Source organism: Mesoplodon mirus, assembly GCF_964341445.2.
Source record: "Mesoplodon mirus genome assembly, chromosome: 4".
Lineage (NCBI taxonomy): Eukaryota > Metazoa > Chordata > Mammalia > Artiodactyla > Ziphiidae > Mesoplodon > Mesoplodon mirus.
Window position 1 is genome coordinate 25,455,968 of NC_138979.1, and position 23,396 is coordinate 25,479,363.

Consider the following 23,396-nt stretch of genomic DNA (forward strand, 5'->3'; position numbering starts at 1 on the left):
TCCAACTGTTCTGCAGCCAGGTCAGTTCCTTTGGCCTGAGAAAACAGGTCTTGGACTTTGTTCTCAGAAATAAAGATACCATATTGTTATAGGTGGAAGTGTGTCACCCCAAAAAGATATGTTTAAGTCCTAACCCCCACTAACTCAGAATGTCACCTTATTGGAAATAGGGTCTCTAAGAGGTCACCACGTGAAAATGAGGTCATTAGGATTAGGGTGGGTCCTAATCCAATTCGACTGGTGTCCATATAAAAAGGAGAAATTTGGACACAGAGGGAGGACGCGGTGAAGACACAGGGAGAAGCCAGCCACGTAACTGCAGTGACACACCTACACACCCAGGAACACCAAGAATTGCCGGCAAACACCAGAAGCTACAAGAAGCAAGGAAGGATCTTCCCCTGGTGCCGTCCAAGAGAGCATGGCCCTGCAGACACCTGGATCTTGGACTCCTGGCCTCCAGAAGATCAGAGGACCAATTCCTGCTGTCATTAAGCCACCTAGTTCTTGGTACTTTGTTAAGGCAGCCCTAGCAAAATAATACACATACAAAAGCACAGGGCTGTTTGGGTGTGGATGGCAGAGATTCACATGTTTTTAAAAGAAGAAACCATCAGTATTGCTCATAAAAAGGAACAAACGACTGACACACAGCAACTTGAATGGATCTCGAGGGAATTATACTGAGTGAACAAAGCTGACCTCTACAGGTTACAAACTGTATGATTCCATTTACATAACATTATTCAAATGACAAGATTATAGAGATGGAGAAAAGATCAGTGGTTGCTAGGGCTTAGGGAGAAGGTGAGAGTGGAAGGTGGCTGTGACTAAAAGAGTCGTAGTGGGAGGGATGCTTTTGATAACTGTTCCCCGTCTTGACAGTGGTGGTCACAGACACCTACATATGTGACGTGTAGTGCCCAGAACTGAATACACACGCTCCATTGAGTGCATGGAAAACGGACTAAATCTGAGTAAGGTCTGGGGGTTGCATCAATGACATTCCCTTCTTGTGCTGTTGTACTGGAGTTATTCAGGATTTTACCACTGGGAGAACAGATGGAGACCCGAGCCCAGAGACGACCCATCCTGCCTAATTTCACTCCCAGAACTGGGGATTTCTGATTCTGCGTCCCGAGCTTTCTCACTGCACACCCGCTTCTCAATAATGTCAGGCTTAACTGGAGATCCCAAGAAAGAAAAAAAGCCACCTGCAAAGCAGCAGGATGGTAGGCTAGCCGAATCGTCTAAGGCACAGAGGTGAATAACTGTCTGTCCTCCCTCCCACGCCCGCTTCAAACAGTTTAAATGTTCTTGGGGAAGAAAGATGCAGCAGGAGTAAGAAAAGTGGCGGTGCCGGGAGCCAGTCAAGATTCGGGCAGGCGGCCTGGGCTTCGCTCCCGGTCTGGGCCTGGGCGCACCGGGCAGGTGACCGGGCCAGCCGCGCCACGGCGATATCCCCGCTGTCACTCAGCGTCACCGGCCCGGAACAGCGGGACGCGCGGCCACTCGTTCGCCAGCTCCTGGTCCAGGACCTTCGAAGTCGGAGCAACAAGCGGAGACAAGCGAGGCGAGGTGACCGAGTGGAGCCGAAGCCAGGTGTGACGTCCACCGGCCGTGTTTACGGGAACTAGTCTGCTTCCCGAAAGCTTCTCCCGCTCGTCGCGGAGACACACGACGGAATGGACTGCTGGGGTCACCAGGGGCGAGAAGGGCAAAGCCGGGGAGGACCCCGGGCCTCCTCAGGGCACAGTCCGGGTCCCCGTCCCGCGCTGCCGGTGGCGCTGCGGGGACCGGGCGGCGACGCGGTGGTCATAGGGTCTTTTTCCAGGGGAGGCGGGTGGGGATGCTGAGTCACGGGTCTGTCACCGCTTCTCACCTCTCCAGCCCTCGGGGGCTAAAGCAAAAGCGAAAGCGAATGCGGCCGGTCTCGGAGCTGCGCCCGCCGCCTGCTCCCGGGCAGTGGGCATCTGAGCGCGCGAGCGGCGGGGCGTCACGGCCGGGGCGACCCCGGGAGGAGGACGGCGGGGGCGCGGCCAAGGTCGGGCCATGTCGGGGCGGCTCCGGGGCTGCGGGGTCGGCGCTCTACCCGCGCTGCTGCTGCTGTTGCTCGGACCGCCGGCGACGCCGGGTAGGGAGCGCGCGGGGAGCGGGAAGCCGGGCTGGGGGCGGCCCCCAGCACAAGGGTGTGCGCCCGCGCGCCGGGGACACATGGAGGGACGCGGGGACCGTCGGCTCAGGGCCCCGCGCCCCGGATCGCCTGGCCTCTCAAGGCAGGGAGCGAGTGGCCGGGCTTTTCATTCTACGTTTTCCCCAATTTCCGAGGCAAAGGGAAGAAGCCGGGGTTTGCAATGCGGGCTCGGAGTTGGGAGTTTTACAGCGATTTCGAGAAACGCATCAGCCCCGTGAGGAAAGCTGTGCGCGCGTTCATCCGCCGGCAGTCCCCCCGGGGGGCGGGGCCGTCCGGGGAAAACGACTGGTCTCTACCCTCCGACCAAAGCAGGTTATATGCGGGGGTGGGGGTAGGACGGGGTATGGACTGCGTGCGTCCTGGAGGAGTGAAAACATGTCGGGCAGGTTGCACACCTGGGGGACCTGGCAACAGCTCCAAATTCTTCAGCATTAGGAAACCGAGAGAGTGCGCGGGGTGGGGGGCGCGCCCCGGAGTACGCGGTCCCAAGCAAACGGGGAAGAACGAAGTTGAGGATGGCTGGGTGTGTTCGGGAAGAACTTTAGGTCGCACAGATGTCATTTCCCGGTTAGACTCGAACGAGTGTCCTATAGATTGTAGATGTTCGTCCCGAGAGCTAGACAAGAGGGAGGAGAAAGGAGAGATGGGTCTGGCTTTATCCACGTTGGTGCGCCTTAATCTTGTTACAGTCACGGAGCTCTTTGAGGGCCTGATGAAAGCTACGAACCCTCTCCTCTGAAAAATACATGAATGCACATACTTCCAAAACTTGCATATAATTTTGGGGTTTGGGGCCCCAAAGACCAACCATGGACTCTCCAGGAGATAGTAATCCCATGATCTGTATGTGTGTGTATGTGTGTGTGTTTAAGGCAACACTCCTAATAACTTACCTCCAGTCGGGCCAGTCTACCCATTACTCCATCAGAGGCTTCCATCCACAGTTGTGGCTGGCTGGCCTGCTGTGAACCCATAGCTCTGAAGGCTTTCCTAAAGTTTAATTTTCCTGAGACTACGTTTGCATTTCCCCCAACTTCTGAGAATCTGAGTTATGCTGGTGACGGAGTCAGTTGGCTAGCCAGTGTCCCACATGACCCCTGGGGAGATGTGGGTGACAGCCAGAGCACTGGGGCAACTCTACTGGACAATGTGAAAGTGAAATTCAGCTTAAGTCAGAACCCAGCAAAGATGAGCCATCTGCTTACAAATGCAGAGGACACTGCAGGCAAGTTCTCTAAAGCTCATCAACCAGCATAGCTCTTTGACCCCACAAAGGCATTGCTGCCATCTTTTAGCTCCTGGTGTTTCTTAGTTTTTCTTAAACAGTTCTCTTGGGGGTACAACTGACAGATAATAAACAGTATACATTTAAAGGCACAATTTGACAAGTTTAGAGGTAAATGTATAGTCACGAAACCATCACCACGGTCAAGAGAGTAAACATGACCATCACTATCAAAAGCTTCCTTACATCTTGCATTTATCCTGACCTCCCAGCCCTGTCCCCCAGGCAGCAAAGATCTGCTTTCTGTCACTGTTGATTTGTTGCATTTTCTAGAATTTTATATAAACGGAATCATGCAGTTTGTACTCTTTCTTGTTTGGCTCCTTTCACTCATAGTAATTATTCTGAGAATTCTCCAGCCTTGTAACTTGTATCAACAGCCCATTCTTTTTTATTACTAGCACTGTTCTACTGCATGGATATTGCAGGTTTTTTTTAATCCATTCACTTGTTAGTGGACATTTTGGGGGTTGTCTCCGGTTTTTGACTATTACATATCAAGCTGTTATGAACATTCACATATAAGTTTTTATGTGGACAGAGGTTTTTGTTTCTCTTGGGTAGAGAAAACGGCTAGGAATGGAATGGCTGGATCACGTGACATGTGTATGTTTAATTTTTAAAGAAACGGCCAAATTATTTTCCAAAGTAATTGTACTCATTTACACTCCCACCAGCGGTGGGTGAGAGTTCCACTTCCTCCACATCCTTGTCAGCACTTGGTATGGCCAGTCTTTTTTTGTTGTTTAACTTAGAATTTTTAATTTTTTTACAGCTTTATTGAGATATATGTAATTGGTATATAATATTGTGTAAGTTTAAGGTGTACGACATGATGATTTGATATATGTGCATATTGTGAGATGACCACTACAATAAAATTACTTAACACATTCATCATCATCTCACAGTTACCAAAAAAACCCTCTGTGTGTGTGTGTGTGTGTGTGTGTGTGTGTGTGTATGGCCAGTCTGTCTTTTTTTGTGTGTGTGGTACGCGGTCCTCTCACTGCTGTGGCCTCTCCCGTTGCGGAGCACAGGCTCTGGACGCGCAGGCCTAGTGGCCATGGCTCAAGGGCCTATCCGCTCCGCGGCATATGGGATCTTCCCGGACCGGGGCACGAACCCGTGTCCCCTGCATCGGCAGGCGGACTCTCAACCACTGTGCCACCAGGGAAGCCCCAGTCTGTCTTTTTAATTGTTCCATTCTAATAGATGTGTAGTGGTCTCTCATAGTTTTAATTTGCATTTTCCAAATAATGAATGATGTTGAGTGTCTCCCGTCTCTTCTTGTGCTTATTTTCCATCAGTATATCTTCTTTTGGTAAAGTGTCTAGTTAAATATTCTGCCCTTAAAAAAAAAATGAGTTATTGAATTGAGTTGTGAGAGTTCTTTCTATATTCTGGATACAAGTCTTTTATCAGATATATGATTTGCAAATATTTTTTCAGGGTGTGTGGCTTGTCTTTTCATTCTCATAAGCATCTAACAAAGAGCAGAAATTTTTTTATATAAATTTATTTATTTTATTTATTTATTTTTGGCTGTGTTGGGTCTTCATTGCTGTGCATGGGTTTTCTCTAGTTGTGGCTCACGGGCTCTACCCTTCCTTGCAGTGCTCGGGCTTCTCACTGCAGTGGCTTCTCGTTGCAGAGCACAGGCTCTAGGCACGTAGGCTTCAGTAGTTGTGGCACGTGGGCTCAGTAGCTGTGGCTCTTGGGCTCTAGAGCACAGACTCAGTAGTTGTGGTACACAGGCTTCATTGCTTCGTGGCACGTGGGATCTTCCCAGTCCAGGGATTGAACCCATGTCCCCTGCATTGGCAGGGCGGATTCTTAACCACTGCACCATCAGGGAAGCCCAGAAATTTTTAATTTGGATGAAGTTCAGCTTATTAATTGTTTCTTTTATATACTGTGCTTTCAGTGTCATATTTAAGAAATCTTTGCTTAAGTCAAGGTTACAAAGGTTTTCTTCTATGTTTACTTCTAGAAGTTTTATAGCTTAGGTTTTACATTGATGCCTGTGATTCATTTTGAATTAATTTTTCATATAATGTGAAGTATGGCTTGCAGGTTTTGTATTGGTTTGGTTTTGGGTTTTATTGCATGTGGATATCCAATCATTCTGGCACCATTTGTTGGAAAGATATCTCTGCTGAATTGCTCTTACACCTATTTTGAGCATCAGCTGTTTATATATGTGTTGGCTGCTGTAGACAAAACATCAGTACATGAAAATCAATTATATTGCTATACATTAGCACTGACCAATTTTGGAAACTGAAATTATCTTAAAAAGCAATATCACTGGCAATAGCTTCAAAAAGTATGAAATACTTAGGGATAAATCTGACAAAAATGAGAAAGACCTGTACACTGAAAACCACAAACCACTGCTGAGAGAAATTAAAGAAAATCTAAATAAATGGAGGTATATCATGTTCATGCATTGGACAGATCAATATTGTTAAGCTGTCAATTCTCCCCAAATCAAAATTCCAGCAGGCTTTCTTATAGAAATTGACAAACTGGTTCCAAAATCCACACGGAGATGCAAAAGACCTAGTATAGCCAAAACAACTTAGAAACACAACTGAGTTGGAGGATCAGCACTTCTGATACTGAGAGTTAGAAGGTTACAGTAATCAGGACAGTGTGGTATTGGTGTAAAGATGGACAAAAAGCTAACAGAACAGAGGGTGCCTGATGTTTTTAAGTGAGCTTAGAAGGGAAGTGGATACAGATGATTAGATTTGCTACTTGGCAGTATGATCCTGGTCAGGAATTATACAGGGCAGCTCATTCCTTACAACTAGCTGGGTAAATAATAGTCTCAGATCTGTTCCTGCTAGTTTTCAGCGCTAACAGACACAGCAAGTTGTTGTCATGTTCTTATTCAAAAGGCCTGATTTGGAGAGGAAACCCATCATCTCGGCTAGGAGGTCATTTGCTTCTTAAAGATCCTCGTAACCTGAAAGGCTGCAGATGATTTGCCCAAAGCAGCTGGAAATGACAATGATTTGTTTGAAGATGAATATCCCTGCTCATCAGTTTGGATTTTGTTGTGCAGGGTGCTAGTGTGCTTGGGGGTGGTTGTAAAACTTATGTCTTTAAACATTTTTTAAACCGTTTTTCAGAATCTGGGAAGTTTTGCTAAAACCATTTTTTTTCCAAATCGTTGTTATCTCATGATTGCTTTGTGCTGCTACGGACAGCAAAAAAAGTGATAAAAACTTAAATGTACAAAATATGGGATTTGTTGAAATCAACCTAAATGTCCAACAGTGGAGGATTGCATAAGTAAAATAGGGTTGCTTTCAAATAGTATGCATCATATGATTCAGCTTTTACTAGAAGATGTAGTAGTTGTCACGGAGTAGAAAAATTATAGGTTATGTCTGTGTGGATGTGTCTGTGTGTGTGTAGTTGTCCGTCTTTTCTTATTTTTCTGTCATAATTTGAATTGCTTTTGTAATGAAAGGAAATAAATAAAACTACAAAAGAAATAATGCAAAAAAGATCTAGAATTTTGGAATCTTTTTCTAATTCATCTTTAATTAATTATAGCCGATCTTGTTTGCCAATGTTTTTGTGGCTTTATAAATTTTGCAAATTGCTCAAAATCAGGTTCTATAAAGTCACTGCATATAACATTTGTGCATTATATACATACATTTATAATCCTTTACAACTTGTTTAAACAATTCCTTATTGTTAGAGCTATTTGTAGGCTTCTGTTACCTCCCAATGGTTGGATACTTAGGTTGTTTCAAAATGTCTGATATTCTAAAAAGCACAGAGTAGGAATAATTGGATGAAAATTAGCTATAAAGAACAAAAAAGGCAAGGGGAAAGCCCTCAAAGTCTTTTTTAAATGGCAGAAATGTTTGAGGATATTCTTTTTCAATCAAATCATCACTTCAACTAACTTGTATTGGGCTAAATCACTTCTGCCAAATTGATTTTACCGAATAGTATGTAACTAAGTAAATTCATGTATAAAATCCCCTAGTATATACTCTTGGAGTCATATCCATGTTACTCATTACACATGATTGATGTTGTTTGAATGTTTCCACTTGGAAAGACTTACTTTTCTTCTGTGCACAAGGGACCTAATTAAAGGCCCTGGTGGGGGGATATTATTGGAGCTGCATGGTGGAAGGGGTTACTCTTATCAAGAGTGTGAATAACAAACTGTAGTTAAGAGGGTCTGGAGGCAGGAAGCTAAGTTGGAGGCTTTTGCAATAGTTCCAGTAAGTGGTGATGAAACCCTGAAGCAAGGCAGTGTCAGTAAGGGAGAGGGGAGGGGCAGATTTCCTTTCGAGTTCTACAAGTATAGAATGTATTTCCTTCTTTCCCTTTTTTGTTTGCCCTTCAACCTATAGCCACTCAAGTCTTCCAAGCCTTCAAAAGTCATAATTTAAGGACCTGAACTGTGATGAACCCACCTACTACACAAAAGGTAGATTAAGAAGCTCGGTGAATGAGCCTGAGAGAGAAGAGAATTGATGAGTTAAGGGCATGACCTGGCTGTGGTTGGTACTTACACTGAGTGCCAATAGGAAAAAAATGTGTTGGCTTGGCTGGCGTTTCAGCCAGAAAAATAATGAGGAAAAATGGATTACTGCAAACACAGAGAGGCTTTTATGCTTTTGAGACATTAGCGTCACAAAGAGCTTGAGAGCAGAAACCATATCCTATACGTCTTTGTATCCTACAGCAGTCAGCATTCTATAGGCATTTAAATGGTAGAATAAGAGAAAGAAAATACTGGAATGGATTCTGACTTTCCTTGAAGAATGGGAGGGGCCTGCTACCCTTGAACTCTGGATGCAAGACTAGGCCAGGGCTACTTACTCATACTAGACTGTGTAAACTGACTTGATAAAAAAGTCTGATTCACAGGTTCTGAGAAGTGAAAGAGGTATGGCCCTACACAATTATTTTGGTGACTTCATTTAAATGATTGTTAGGACTTGTTATGTATATTTTTTGCTACTTAAGAGCTTTGAAAATGCCAGGATCTTACATTTTCTCCCATTTCCATTACTTCATCCATTCCACTCTATAGATTCATAAGCTAGTAACTAACTTGAGAAAACAGCCATCACATACTGGGCTTAGTTAGAGCTGTAAGAGTACCAGAGGAATATATTCCCCACCTTCAGGAGTTTACAATATTGTAAACAAGGTGAGACTTGCTTACACTGAATATCTAGGGAACAATGTTATGAGAGAATATATAGAGAAATTATAATTGAAGTATTAAAAGATGTGTTTAAGGCCTCTGAAATGAAAGGTTATTGATGCAATCGAATGTGTTATCTCCAATGCACTTGTGAAAGAGTCTAGCTTTGTAAAGTTAGTCACTGGCCAGTATGTGGCTGATTGGGTTGGCTGCAGTATACTAATACCCTTGTGGATTCATGTATCAATTATTCATGGATTTATCTATCTTTGAGGACTGTTCACAACAGAAAGTAGACTCCCTTTTTTAGCAGAACGACAGAGTAGGTATTCTGAAAAACTCTCCTGCTGAAAAAAACACCCAGAAATGATAAATAATACAGAGCAAACATCTATTAAAATCCATAGCCAATAAAATAGGTAATCAACTGTTTAAAGCAAAAATAATAATAATGTATTGTGATGCTTATAAAATATGTAGAAGCAAAATGTATGACAAAATAGCACAAAGGCTGGGCAGAGAGAAATGAAAGTATATTGTTTAAGGCTCTTATACTATATATGTGAAGTAGTATAATTTCACCTGAGGGTAAGCTGTGATGAGGTAAAGACACATACTATAAACCCGAAAGCAACCACAAAAATAATACAACCGGGCTTCCCTGGTGGCGCAGTGGTTGAGAGTCCGCCTGCCGATGCAGGGGACACAGGTTCGTGCCCCGATCCCGGAAGATCCCACATGCCGTGGAGCGGCTGGGCCCGCGAGCCATGGCCGCGGAGCCTGTGTGTCCGGAGCCTGTGCTCCGCAACGGGAGAGGCCACAGCAGTGAGAGGCCCGCGTACAGCAAAAAAAAAAATAAATAAATAAATAAAATAAAATAAAATAATACAACCAAGAATCATGAAATTTCTATGGGACCATCTCCATAGAAAATCCTATGGAATCTACAAAAATGCTACTAGAATGTGTTTAGCAAAGTTGCAGAGTACACAATTAATTTACAAATATCAGTATACAAAATGCTAGCAACAAACAATTAAAAATTGAAATAAAAATAATGCCATTTGTGTTGGAATAAAAATATGAAATACTTAGGAATACATCTGACAAAAGTTATACAAGATTAGTACACTGAAAACTAAAAATAATTTCTGATAAACTACTGAAGACGTAAATAAATCAAGAAAGATACTGTGTTTATGGATATTGAGAAGACTCAATATTACTAAGATGTCAGTTCTTCACCAGCTTGATCTATAAATTTAATGCAATTCCAATCAAACTTTCAGCAGGCTGTTTTTTTCCAGTTAGAAATTGATATACTGAGAAATTGTTATATTGACTCTATAACCCAGTAAAGAACGAAACTCACCTTTGAAAATAATTAACAAAGTTAGAGGATTTACACTACCTGACTTTAAGACTTATTATAAAGCTATAGTCATCAAGACAGCATGGTATTGGTGTCAAGATTAACAAATAGACAAATATATCAATGGAACAGAATATCAAGTCCATAAGTAACCCCACATATACTTGGTCCTGTGTCAAGATCCTACAATAAATACCACTGGAGGTCCACTACTGCTGCTGCCAGATGAGAGGAAGGAAGTTTTTTAATGCACAAAACCTGTCAAAGATACAAGGGAGAGGTTGGCTGCCATGAAAGGAAAAAGCAATATAACTGAAAACTCCAACCCTGAGAGCCAAGCACACAGGGCCAGCCTAAGAGTGAGGGTGGACGAAGACCACAGAGAACTTCCCCTGATGCCATCACATCCAGGCAAGCAAGCACCAAGTAAAAAACACAGCAGTCAACTGCTCAAGGTGGGGTGGGCAAGAAGGTGGAGAGATAACCTCTGTGGTTTAGATAAATAGAAAAGGACAAAAGATGAGGGTGGAGCAGGAGCACTGAGAAAAATCTTCTGCCACTCTAGCCCCCACCCTAAGCACAAGATAAGACTAGAGGAATTTGAAGCCAATGGTGTTCTGAAGGTAACCATAGCAACAGCAAAATCCAAATCCAATTCAACAGCTGAGTAGATGGACTCAATCCTCCCCACATCATCAGTTTAGCAGAAGTGTTCACATTTTCAGGCATGAACACTATTCATCTCAGCTCTACACACATAGTTCAGCGTTCAATCAAAAATTATGAGACACACAAAAGCGACACTAGCACAGTCCCACTATGAAGAGACAGAGCAGTAAACACGACTCAGAGTTGACCGAGAAATCGCAACCATCAGCCTGGAAGTTAAACTAACCACCATTAATATGGGAAAGGCTCAAGTGAAAAACATGGACAGGATTCACGAGTAAGTGGGGAATTTCAGCCGAGAGATGGAAATCATAAGAAAGTATCAAATGGAAATGTTAGAAAATTTTTAAAAAACAAAATGAAGCAAGGCTTGGACAGGCTTATCAGAACACTTCACACAGCCAAGAAAAGAATCAGTAAACTTGCAGATAGGTCAGTACAAATTACTCTAACAGAAACATAAAGAGAAAAAATGAAAGGAAAAAAAAAACCCATAGAAGAGTATCCAAGAGCTGTGGTACAATAGAAAGTAGTCTAATATATGTGTAATCAGAATTCCAGAAACAGAAGAGAATGGAGCAGAAGAAATATTTGAAGAGATAATAGTTGAGAATTTCCCCAAATTTATAAAAGATATTCAGTCACATATCCAGGAAACTCAGAGAACACCAAGAAGGATAAATGGCCCCCTGCCAAAAAAAAACCCCAAAAACCTCATGCTAGACACATCATATTCAAACTGCTGAAAAGTAAAGAGAAAATCATGATAAAAAGGATAAAGATACATTATACACAAGGAACAAAGATAAGAATTACAGTAGACCTCATCAGAAACTATGCAAGCCATAAGAAAATGGAGTGACATCTTTACAGTGCCAAAACAAAACAAAACTGTCAAGCCAGAATTCTAATAATCAGGAAAAGTATCTTTCAAAAATGAAACCAAGGGCTTCCCTGGTGGCGCAGTGGTTGAGAGTCCGCCTGCCGATGCAAGGGACACGGGTTCGTGCCCCGATCCGGGAAGATCCCACGTGCCACAGAGTGGCTGGGCCCATGAGCCGTGGCCGCTGAGCCTGTGCATCTGGAGCCTGTGCTCCGCAATGGGAAAGGCCACAACAGTGAGAGGCCCACATACCACAAAAAAAAAAAAAAAAAAAAAAAGATAATGTGCTATGTCCCAGCAATGCCATTGTTAAGAAAATACCCTAAAGAAACTTTCCCATGTGCATCCCTTGTACCTACACAAGAATATTCATAGCATTATTATTTGTAATAGCAAAAAGACTAGAAACAATCCAAATGTCTAACAACAGTAAAATGGATAAATTGTGGCAAAGCCATACAACAGAATAATTTAATACCAGAAGTGGATAAACTACAGCTACATGCATCAACATAAATAAAAAACATAACATTGTGTGATGGAAGCATATGTAGAAGAATATATGTAGTATGATTCAACTTATAAAAAATTCAAAAATATAAGAACTATATATTATATGGAAATATTTATATGGTATAAAACCATAAATAAGAACAAGGGAATAATTATTACAAACATCACTACTGTATGGTGTTCATCTCTTCGAGAGATAAAGGGGGCTACAGCTAGGGAGGGTACTCAGTGGCCCCTAAGTTACTGAGAATATTCTACTTCTTAAGCTGATTGATATGTACATGAGTCTTTTTTTTTTATTGGAGTAAAATTGCTTTACAATGTTGTGTTAGTTTCTGCTGTACAATGAAATGAATCAGCTATATGTATACTTATATCCCCTCTCTCTTGGACCTCTCTCCCATCCCCCCCCATCCCACCCATCTAGGTCATCACAGAGCACCGAGCTAAGCTCCCTGTGCTACACAGCAGGTTCCCACTATCTATTTTACACATGGTAGTGTATTTATGTCAAACCTAATCTCCCAATTCGTCCCGCTCTCTGCTTCCCCCACTGTGTCCACATGTCTGTTCTCTACATCTTTGTCTCTATTTCTGCCCTACAAATAGGTTCATCTGTACCATTTTTCTAGATTCCACATATATGTTTTAATTTATGATATTTGTTTTTCTCTTTCTGGCTTACTTCACTCTGTATGACAGAATCTAGGTCCATCCACATCTCTACAAATGACCCAATTTTGTTCCTTTTTATGTCTGAGTAATATTCCATTGTATATATGTACCACATCTTCTTAATCCATTCATCTCCTGTTGGACATTTAGGTTGTTTCCATGTCTTAGCTATTGTAAATAGTGCTGCAGTGAACATTGGTGTACACGTGTCCCTTTTTTTTTTTTTTTTTTTGCGGTACATGGGCCTCTCACTGTCGTGGCCTCTCCCCGTTGTGGAGCACAGGCACCGGATGCGCAGGCTCAGCGGCCATGGCTCACGGGCCCAGCTGCTCCGTGGCATGTGGGATCTTCCCGGACCGGGGCATGAACCTGTGTCCCCTGCATCGGCAGGCGGACTCTCAACCACTGCGCCACCAGGGAAGCCCCATGTGTCCTTTTGAATGATGGTTTTCTCAGGGTATATGCCCAGTAGTGGGATTGCTGGGTCATATGGTAATTCTATTTTTAGTTTTTTAAGGAACCTCCATACTGTTCTCCATGAGTCTTCTTTTCACGGTTATTCCTTAAATTGCACATAAACATTTTATATACTTTTATATATAAACACACAGTAAAAATTGTTTTAGGAATGTACAGAAGAGGAAGAGGGTGCTGAGGAGGAGAGTACTATCCTGCCTCAAATACAACTTCTGGGACTAAATGATTATTGATCTACTCTAATCAATACTTGTCAACAATAAACTGATATAATCAACTGCAAAAAATCAACATTCAAATCCTTACTCAAAAAAAATCAAAACAGAAATTAAACATCAAATTACAGCCAGCTAAAGAGAAATCAGTGAACTAGAAGACAGATCTGAAGAAGTTACTCAGATGGTGAATAGGAGAGTTTAAAAGATATGAAGGCTAGAGCTAAGGACTGAGTGTTTGTGTCCCCCAAGATTCATGTGCTGAAAGTCTAATCCCAGATGTGATGATATTTGGAGGTGGGGCCTTTGGGAGGTAATTTGGTTTAGATGAGGTCATGAGGGTGGAACCCTGATGGAATTAGTGCCCTGATAATAGGAAAGAGACCAGAGCGTGCTCACTCTCGTGCTCTCTCTCGCTCTCTCTCTCTCTCTCTCTCTCTCTCCCCCCACCATGTGAGGACACAGCAAGAAGACAGCAGTCTGTAAACCAGGAAGAGGGCTCTCACCAGAACCTGACCATGCTGGCACCCCATTCTTGGACTTCCAGTTTACAGAACTGTGAGAAATAAACATGTGTTGTCTCCCAGTCTATGGTACTTTGTTATAGCAGCCTTAACTAAGACAGACAGAATGAGAATCACATGATCAGAGTTCCAGAAGAAGAAAATATGAACAAAGTAGAAGAAATGACATTAAAGAAGATAACAGCTGAGTATTTTCCAGAACTGATCAAAGCCACCAAAGACACAAAAGATCAAATTTGGGAAACACAACCAAACAAGATAAACAAAAAAGAAACCCATACCAAGAACCATTGCAATGAATCTGCAGCACACCAAAGACAAAGAGAAGATCTTAAGTATCCAGAAAGAAAGGACAATTACTGTTAAAGAAACAATAAATAGGCACACAGGTGGGCTTTTCAGTAGCAACAGCAACAGTAAAAGCCAGAAAGCTTCAAGTGCTGGGAAGAAAAGCCATCTGCCTAGAATTGTATATCCAGGGTAACATTCAAAACAACAGGGTAAAATGGAGAGGATTCTGGGAAGATGGCAGAGTAGGGAGTATCTGGAATCTATTTCCCCACTTAGACAATAATTGCACTGGCAGAATTTGTCTGATGTAACTATTTGGAACTCTGGAGTCTATTGAAGGCTTGCAAGGTTCAGAGGAAGAACTGGATGGTAAATTGCACTCACCTGTGGTCAACTTCAGCTCTTAGCACAGTAGCAGCTACCCACCCCCAACCATGTGGCAGGAAGCTGTGCAGGTGTTCCTAGAGCAGCTTGCATACAGCTTGCTGGAGCCAGGATGGGCAACAAGGACCCTGTCCTAAAAATATCAGGGATCTGTGCTGTGATGGATGATTGCTGCTTCTGATCACAGAGGTGCCACCAAAGGGCTGGGCAACCATTGCTATAGTACCTCCCCCCATTGTTGCAGCCCCTCCCAGACCAGCTGAAGTGACTCCCAGGGGTTTTAAAGGGGTAGCACTCTTCTTTATCCACCCCCACTCCATTTTTCTTTGTTTTCCCTTTTGTGGCCCAGACATGAAAGACTAGGACATTCAAAAACAACTGTATATACAAGGAAAATTAGAAAGTGACTGTGTAATCCAGGGAGAAGTTCAGAAAACACCCAAGAAGACCTTAGGTTTACACCTCAGGCTGACCCTTGGCACAAAGACAGCCCACAATTTTTTTTTAATTACGAAAAAAGTAAACCCTGGAGTAGGAGGGACCACATTATTAGATTCAAATGTCCAGTTTCAACCAAAGGTCACAAGTCATAGAAAGAAACAGGAAAGTAAAACCCATTCAAAAGAAAAAATAAATAACAGAAATTGTCCCTGAAAAAGACCTGATGGGAGATATACTAGACAAACACCTTAAAACAACTGTCTTAAAGATGCTCAAAAAACTAAAGGAAAGGGGCTTCCCTGGTGGCGCAGTGGTTGAGAATCTGCCTGCCAATGACACGGGTTCAATCCCGTGCCTAGAGCCCATGCTCCACAACAAGAGAAGCCACCACAATGAGAAGCCTGCGCACTGCAATGAAGGGTAGCTCCTGTTCACCGCAACTAGAGAAAGCCCGTGATCAGCAACAAAGACCCAATGCAGCCAAAAATAAATAAAATAAATAAATTTATATAAATAAATAAATAAATAACTTTTAAAACTTAAAAAAAAACTAAAGGAAGAAGTGGAGAAAGTCAAAGAAAATGATGTATGAACAAAATGGAAATATCAATATACAGAAAATCTAAAAAAGAACCAAAAAGAAATTCTGAAGCTGAAAAATACAATAACTCAAATGAAAAATTCATTAGATTCAAAGGCAGAGTTGAACAGGCAGAAGAAAGAATTAGCAAACTTGAGTACAGGACCACAGAAATTATCAAGTCTGAGAAACAGAAAGAAGAAAGATTGAAGAAAAGTGATCAGAGCCTAAAGGACCTGTGGAAACCATCAGCATATGCATTGTGGGAGTCTCAGAAGAGGAAGTAAGAAAGAAGCAGAGAGAAACACACCAAGACTTATGGGACACAGTGAAAGTGGTGCTATGGGGGAAATTTATAGCTATAAACACTTACATTAAAAAATAAGAAAAAAATAAGAAGGATCTCAACTCAACAACCTAACTTTATACCTCAAGGAACTAGAAAAGAACAAAGTAATCCCAAAGCCGGCAGAAAGAAATAGTAGAGATCAGAGCAGAGATAAGCAAAATAGAGAATAGAAAAATAGAGAAAATCAATGAAATCAAAAGCTGGTTCCTTGAAAAGATCAACAAAATTGACTAATCTTTAGCTAGATGGGCTAAGAAAAAAACAGCAAAGACTCAAATTCTAAAATCAGAAATGAAAGTGGGGACATTACTACCAATTTTACAGAAATACAAAGGATTGTGAGAGTATAATGAACAATTATACACCAACAAATTAGATAACCTATATGAAACTGACAAATTCCTAGAAACACAAAACCTACCAAGACTAAATCATAAAGAAATAGAACATTTGAATAAATCTATAACTAGTAAGGATCAGTAATCAAAAATCTCCTGACAAAGAAAAACCCTGGACCCAATAGCTTCACTAGTGAATTCTATTAAACATTTTAAAAAGACCTAATATTAATCCTTCTCAAACTTTTCCAAAAAGTTAAAAAGGAAGGAACACTTCCTAACTCATTCTGTGAGTCCAGCATTTCCCTTATACCAAAGCCAGACAAAGACAGAATAAGAAAAGAAAACTACAGGGAATTCCCTGGCAGTCCAGTGGTTAGGACTCTGCAATTTCACTGCAGGGCGCCCGGGTTCAATCTCTGGTTGGGAAACGAGGATCCCACAAGTCACGTAGTGCAGCCAAAAAAAAAAGAAAACTACATACAAATATCCCTTATGAACACTGATGTGAAATCCTTAACAAAATACTAGCAAACTGAATTCAGCAGCATGTTAAAAGGATTATAAACCATGACCAAGTGGGATTTATTCACGGAATGCAAGGATGATTCAACATACGAAACTTGATAAATATAATATACCACACTAACAGAATGAAAGGAAAACACCACATAATCATCTCAATTAATGCAGAAAAAGCATTTGACATAATTCAATACCCTTTCATAATAAAAACACTCAAAGTACTAGGAATAGAAGAAAACTACTTCAATATAATAAAAGCCATATATGAAAACCCACAGTGAACATCGTACTCAATGGTGAAAGACTGAAAACTTTTCCTCTAAGATCAGAAGCAAGGAAAGGATGCTTACTTTCACCACATCTATTCAACATAGTACTGGAAGTTCTAGCCAGAGCAATTAGGCGAGGAAAAGAAATAAAAGGCATCTACACTGTAAAGGAAGAAGTAAAATTATCTCAGTTTGCAAATGGTATGATCTTATATGTAGAAAACTCTAAAGATTACACACACACACACACACACAAATATTTGAATAGATCAATTCAGCAAAGGAGCAGAATACAAAGTAAACACACAAAAATCAGTTTCATTTCTATATATTAACAATTTGAAAAGGAAATTACAAAAACAATTCCATTTTCAATAGCATCAAAAAGAATAAAAATACTTAGGAATAAGCTTAGTCAAGGAAGTGAGAGAATTATACAATGAAAACTACAAAATATGCTGAAAGAAATTAAAGAAGACATAAATAGATGGATTGGAAGACTCATACTTCCTGACTTCAAAACTTACTACAAAGCTACAGTAATCAAAACAGTGTGGTATTGGCATAAAGACATACGGGCCAATGGAATAGAATAGACAGCCCAGAAATAAACCATTGCATTTATGGCCAAGTGATTTTTGACAAGGGTGCCAAGACCATTCAACTGGAAAAGGACAGTCTTTTCACCAAATAGTGCTGGGAAAACTGGCTATCTATATGCAAAAGAATGAAAGTAGGATCTTACCTAATATAACATACAAAAATTAAATCAAAATGGATCAGTAAGCCCTAAAACAATTAAACTCTTAGAAGAAAACATAAGACAAAAGCTTCCTGATGTTAGATTTGGCAATGATTTCTTGCATGTGATACCAAAGGCAAAGGTAACCAAAGAAAAAATAGACAAATTGGACTTTATGAAAATATCAAAAATTTTTGCATTAAAGACCCTATCAAGAAAGTAAAAATCAACCCACAGAATGGGAGAAAATATTTGCAATTCATATATATGATAAGGGATTAATATCCAGAATATGTAGATTCCTAAAACTCAACAACAACAACAAAACAAATAACCTGATTCAAAAATGGGTAAAGGACTTGACTATACATTTCTCCAAAGAAGATATAAAAATGGCCAATGGGCCCATGAAAAGATTCTCAACATCACTAATCTTTAGGGAAGTGCAAACCAAAGCTTCAGTGAGATATACCTCATACCCATTAGGATGACTGTTAATAAAAAAAAAAATGTGTTGACAAGGATTTAGAAAATTGGAACCCTTGTGCACTGTTGGTGGGAATGTAAATTAGTACAGTCACTGTTGGAAAATGGTATGGCAGCTCCTAAAAAAATTAAAAAATAGACTTACCATATGATCTAGCAATTCCACTTCTGGTGTATACCCAAATTAATTGAAAGTAGGGTCTTAAAGAGATATTTGTATACCCATGTTCATAGTAGCATTATTCACAATAACTAAATTGTGGAGGCAATCCAAGTGTCCATCAACAGACGAATGGATAATCAAAATGTGGTATACACATACAGTGCAATATTATTTAGCCTTAAAAAGGAAGGAGATTTTGCAATATGCTACAATTCGGATTATGCTAAGAACATTATGCTAACTGAGATAAGCCAATCACAAAAAGACAAACACAGCTTTGAGCAAGTTGTCTTTGCAATCCCAAGGAAATGGCCTGGTCTTGTGAATCACCGTGTGTATGGTGTTTGGGGTGAGGTAGGGGTTCTCAGGCTCTCTCTCCCTTCCGAGGCTTCAGAATAACCCATGGCAGAGGTCATCAGTCCCCCAGAGACTCAGCACTTGACTCTGTGATATCACAGGCTCTTCCAGGCCCAGTACAACAATGCTGTCAGCTCCAAAGAGCAGAACTGGCATAAGGAAGGAAAGGGGCAGGTGAGGAAAAACCAGTTAAATACACTCAGGCCAACTAAATCCAGTCTTTGCCTAACCTCCTCCGCTGGGGACCTCACATCTCTTGTATTCTCTAGTTACTAGTCTGTGGCTGGATGGAGGCCATCCAGTCACCAGTGATATAACCTGAGGTGTCCAAAGATCCAAGGTCGATTCAGGCTCCCTCAGAAGGAAGGAATATTTCATAGAGCGAAGTCTAGTATCTTTATGACACTATCCATTCTGGTCCATTGTCAATTGTTTTCAGAGTTGAGTTTTATGGTTATTCCTCTCCACTCACCCCACCCCTCCATCTCTAAGTATTTCCCCAGCTCTGTTAACATATGGCAAAGCCCCCCAGATGCAGATTTAAGATTTTGGTAGCAAAAATTTGAGATTTAATTTAAGATTTTATAGTGTGGTACTGCCAAGGTAAACACACACGCACACACACAATTTTTTTTTTTTTTTTTTTTTTTTTTTTTTTGCGGTACGCGGGCCTCTCACTGTTGTGGCCTCTCCCGTTGTGGAGCACAGGCTCCGGACGCGCAGGCTCAGTGGCCATGGCTCACGGGCCCAGCCGCTCCACGGCATGTGGGATCTTCCCGGACCGGGGCTCGAACCCATGTCCCCGGCATCGGCAGGCAGACTCACAACCACTGCACCGCCAGGGAAGCCCCACACAACATTTTTGAGATGGAGGTGGGGGAATTAGATCCAATTAAAAAGTATTAGAACACGGTCCAGAGGTTAAGACTCTGTGCTTCCAATGCAGGGGGTGTGGGTTCAATCCCTGCTTGGGGAACTAAGATCCCAAGTGCCGTGTGGTGCCGTCAAAAAATTTTAAAAAATTAAAAAAAAAAATTAAAAAAAATTTTTTTTAATTAAAATAAAGTATTAGGGTTTCCCTGGTGGCGCAGTGGTTGAGAGTCCGCCTGCCGATGCAGGGGACATGGGTTCGTGTCCCGGTCTGGGAAGATCCCACATGCCGCGGAGCAGCTGGGCCCGCGAGCCATGGCCGCTGAGCCTGTGCATCCAGAGCCTGTGTTCCGCAATGGAAGAGGCCACAACAGTGAGAGGCCCACGTTCTGCAAAAAAAAAAAAAAAAGAATAAAATAAAGTATTAGAACAGAAATTCAGAAAAGCACATCAGGAAGAACCTGTAAAAGAAATCCTCATTGATAGAATCAATACCATGACCTGGAAAAGTATGAACAAAAAGTGTTAATGTGTGTGCTGAAAAGTATTGTAACTTGCTGTGATGCCAAGAGACTCATGCACCTGTAAATACCAGAGAGCATGGTCCCTGGACCAGGAGCATCACCATCACCTGGAGCTTGTTAGAAAGTGAGATGCTCGGGGCTTCCCTGGTGGCACAGTGGTTGAGAATCCGCCTGCCAATGCAGGGGACATGGGTTCGAGCCCTGGCCCAGGAAGATCCTACATGCCGCGGAGCAACTAAGCCCGTGCGCCATGACTACTGAGGCTGCGCTCTAGAGCCCGTGAGCCACAACTACTGAGCCCACATGCCACAACTACTGAAGCCCGCACGCCTAGAGCCCATGCTCTGGAACAAGAGAAGCCACCGCAATGAGAAGCCTGTGCACCTCAACGAGGAGTAGCCCCCGCTCGCGGCAACTAGAGAAAAGCCCACACACAGCCACGCAGACTCAATGCAGCCAAAAATAAATAAAATAAATTTTAAAACATACAAACGAAAAAAAAAAAAAAGAAAGAAAGTCAGGTGCTTGGCCCCTGCCCTGGACCTACTGACTCAGGAGCTCCGGGAAGAGGGCCCAGCACCCTGTGTTTTAACGGGCCCTCCAGGGGGTTCTGGTGACGAAGGCAGTAAGGAAGACGAAGGCAGTAAGGAGCAGAGCTGATGTAGTAGAGCAAGGCCTCCAATGTGGCCATGATGGAGACTAACGCTACAATCATAACCAACGTAGAAAGAGCGGAAGCACCACTACTGGCCCCAGGAAATGAGGAAGAAACTCTAAAAGGTGTGGAGAGAGGACAGGAAAAGAGGGGAGGTCGGCACCATGAAAACCACAATTAGGGAAATAATTAAAATTTTCCCGACCAAAAGGTAATCTTGGTCTGAGTTCTCAAGGGCTCATAGAGTTTCCTTCAAGAGGAAATCTCAAAGAAAGGGCCCCAAGTGCCACTCATCAGGTGGTTTTTCTTTGGATACTTATTTTTTAACTTATTTATTCCGATACAACCTCAAACTTACCATGAAGTTGAAAAGATAGTACAAAGACCTTCGGAACATCCTTTACCCAGATTCGCCAGCTGTTTACATTTTTCCCCATTTGCTTTACCATTCCCCCTCTCTCTAAATAAATCTACATTTATTATACACTGCACGTTCTTCTGAAGCATTTAAAACTAAGTTGGCGACACTATGCTTCTTTATGCTTATATGTATCAGTATGTTTCCTAAGAACACATTCTCTTACATACCTTCCTAAAAAACAGCACTCTCACATAATCATAGTACAACTATCAAAATTAGGAAATTTAATCTTGACATAATATTATTATCTAATGCTCAGTCCATCTTCAAATTTTGTCAATTGTCCCATTAATGTCCTTTTTAGCTGTTTTCTTCCTAATTCTGGATCTAATCCAGGACCATGTATCACATTTAGTTGTCACATTTTAGCCTCTTTCAGTCTGGAACATTCCCTCTGCCTTTCTCTTTTTTTTTTGGCTGCGTTGGGTCTTTGTTGCTGCATGCGGGCTTTCTCTAGTTCCTGCGAGCGGGGGCTACTCTTCATTGCGGTGCACAGGCTTCTCATTGCAGTGGATTCTCTTGTTGCAGAGCACGGGCTCTAGGCATGAGGGCCTCAGTAGTTGTGGCACTCGAGCTTAGTTGCTTCGCGGCATGTGGGATCTTCCCGTACCAGGGATCGAACCCATGTCCCCTGCATTGGCAGGAGGATTCTTAACCACCATGCCACCACGGAAGTCCCTCTTGATCTTTCTTGATCGTGAATACAGGCCAACTACTTTTCAGAATGTCCCTCAGTTTAGGTTCATCTGGTGTTTCCTCGTGGTTAGATTCCAGTTATGTATTTGGGGGAGAGAGACCACAGATGTGATGCTTGTGTCCTTGTCAGTGAATCGGATCAGGAGGGATATGACAGCTATTTGTCCAAGTGTTGGTGATGTTACTTGTGATTACTTGGTTCAGGTGGTGTTTGTCAGCTTTCTCCAATATAGTTACCATTTTCCCCATTGTAACTAGTAACTAATTGTGGGAAGATTCTTTAGGACTCTATGTACCAGTCAGGATTGTGGTCCTAAGAATCTAAGAAGAGCAGAACCACGTTGTGCAGCTGTGGGAGCCGGTTACCATCTAGGTGAGCTGTTCCTTCTATGTCTGGAGCCAGAGCCTCCAGGCCACGGTCTGAGTGGGAAGATGGTCATAAAGTGGGGGAAGCAAGAGCCACCTGGGAGCCGTGAGGCCAAGCTGGATCCCATGTTGGTCTTTCACCTTCCCTCCGAGACTCCAGCTTCCACGAGGAGCATGTCCAGCAGAAGCTGGTGCTCCTCATCATGGCAGTAGATACACACCTGGCCCAAAGGTGGGAGAAGCTGCAGCAAAGAGTCACGGGGCTGGAGGAGCTGTTTGGTCACCCAAGGGAACCTGCAGATAAGTGACAGTGCGTGAGCGGCAGCGGCCCCCGTCTCCCAAATGCAAAGGAACGTGGATGCTCCTGCCCTCCTTCCAGGTTGAACATAAAACCTTTGTTTTGTCACAGGCTAACTGGACACCGTGCAGGGAGGGGAATTTAGGGCGTGTGTGTCCAGCTCAGCTAAACTGACGCAGGGCAAATCTGCCACACTATGTAAATACTATGTCCCTCATTTTTGCATCCATTGTCCCTTTTTCTTATTCCATCATCCTGTCTATATTTATTAGTTAGCATTATACTGAAGGCTTTCTCTTCTCCCCTATTTAGTTATTAGTCCTTTATTTATTTATATTAGCACAGATGAGTTTTGTTTTATTTTATTCCTTAATCTGTTAGTATATTTGTTTTGACACTCAGATGGTCCCAGATTGGCCAGCAATAGCCAGTTCAACCTGGCCACCAAATCCTTTTGACATGTTGCCATCATTCTCTAAGCCCTTCCCTACTTTCTGGTACCAGATATTCCACGCTCACCTTGTGCCTTCCCTCTCCCGGCCCCGGGTCAGCCTCTTCTCCAAGAAGCTGAGTTTCCTTTTAGCGGAGACCAAGATCTTGGTACTAAATATGTTTTCTGCTTATATGTCATTGCTTCCAG

At 42.3% G+C, this 23,396-nt stretch overlaps 1 protein-coding gene across 3 annotated transcripts in view; it reads left to right on the top strand.

The window, feature by feature from the left end:
* Positions 1-1,911: 1,911 nt before the first annotated feature.
* Positions 1,912-23,396, top strand: part of IL15RA (interleukin 15 receptor subunit alpha) — a 47,885-nt gene continuing 26,400 nt past the window's right edge. For all 3 annotated transcript variants that reach the window (XM_082618051.1, XM_082618052.1, XM_082618050.1), the window contains exon 1: positions 1,912-2,134. In XM_082618051.1, coding sequence (XP_082474177.1) covers positions 2,053-2,134 — 82 coding nt within the window. In that variant the 5' untranslated portion in view covers positions 1,912-2,052. The remainder of the gene's footprint in view (positions 2,135-23,396) is intronic.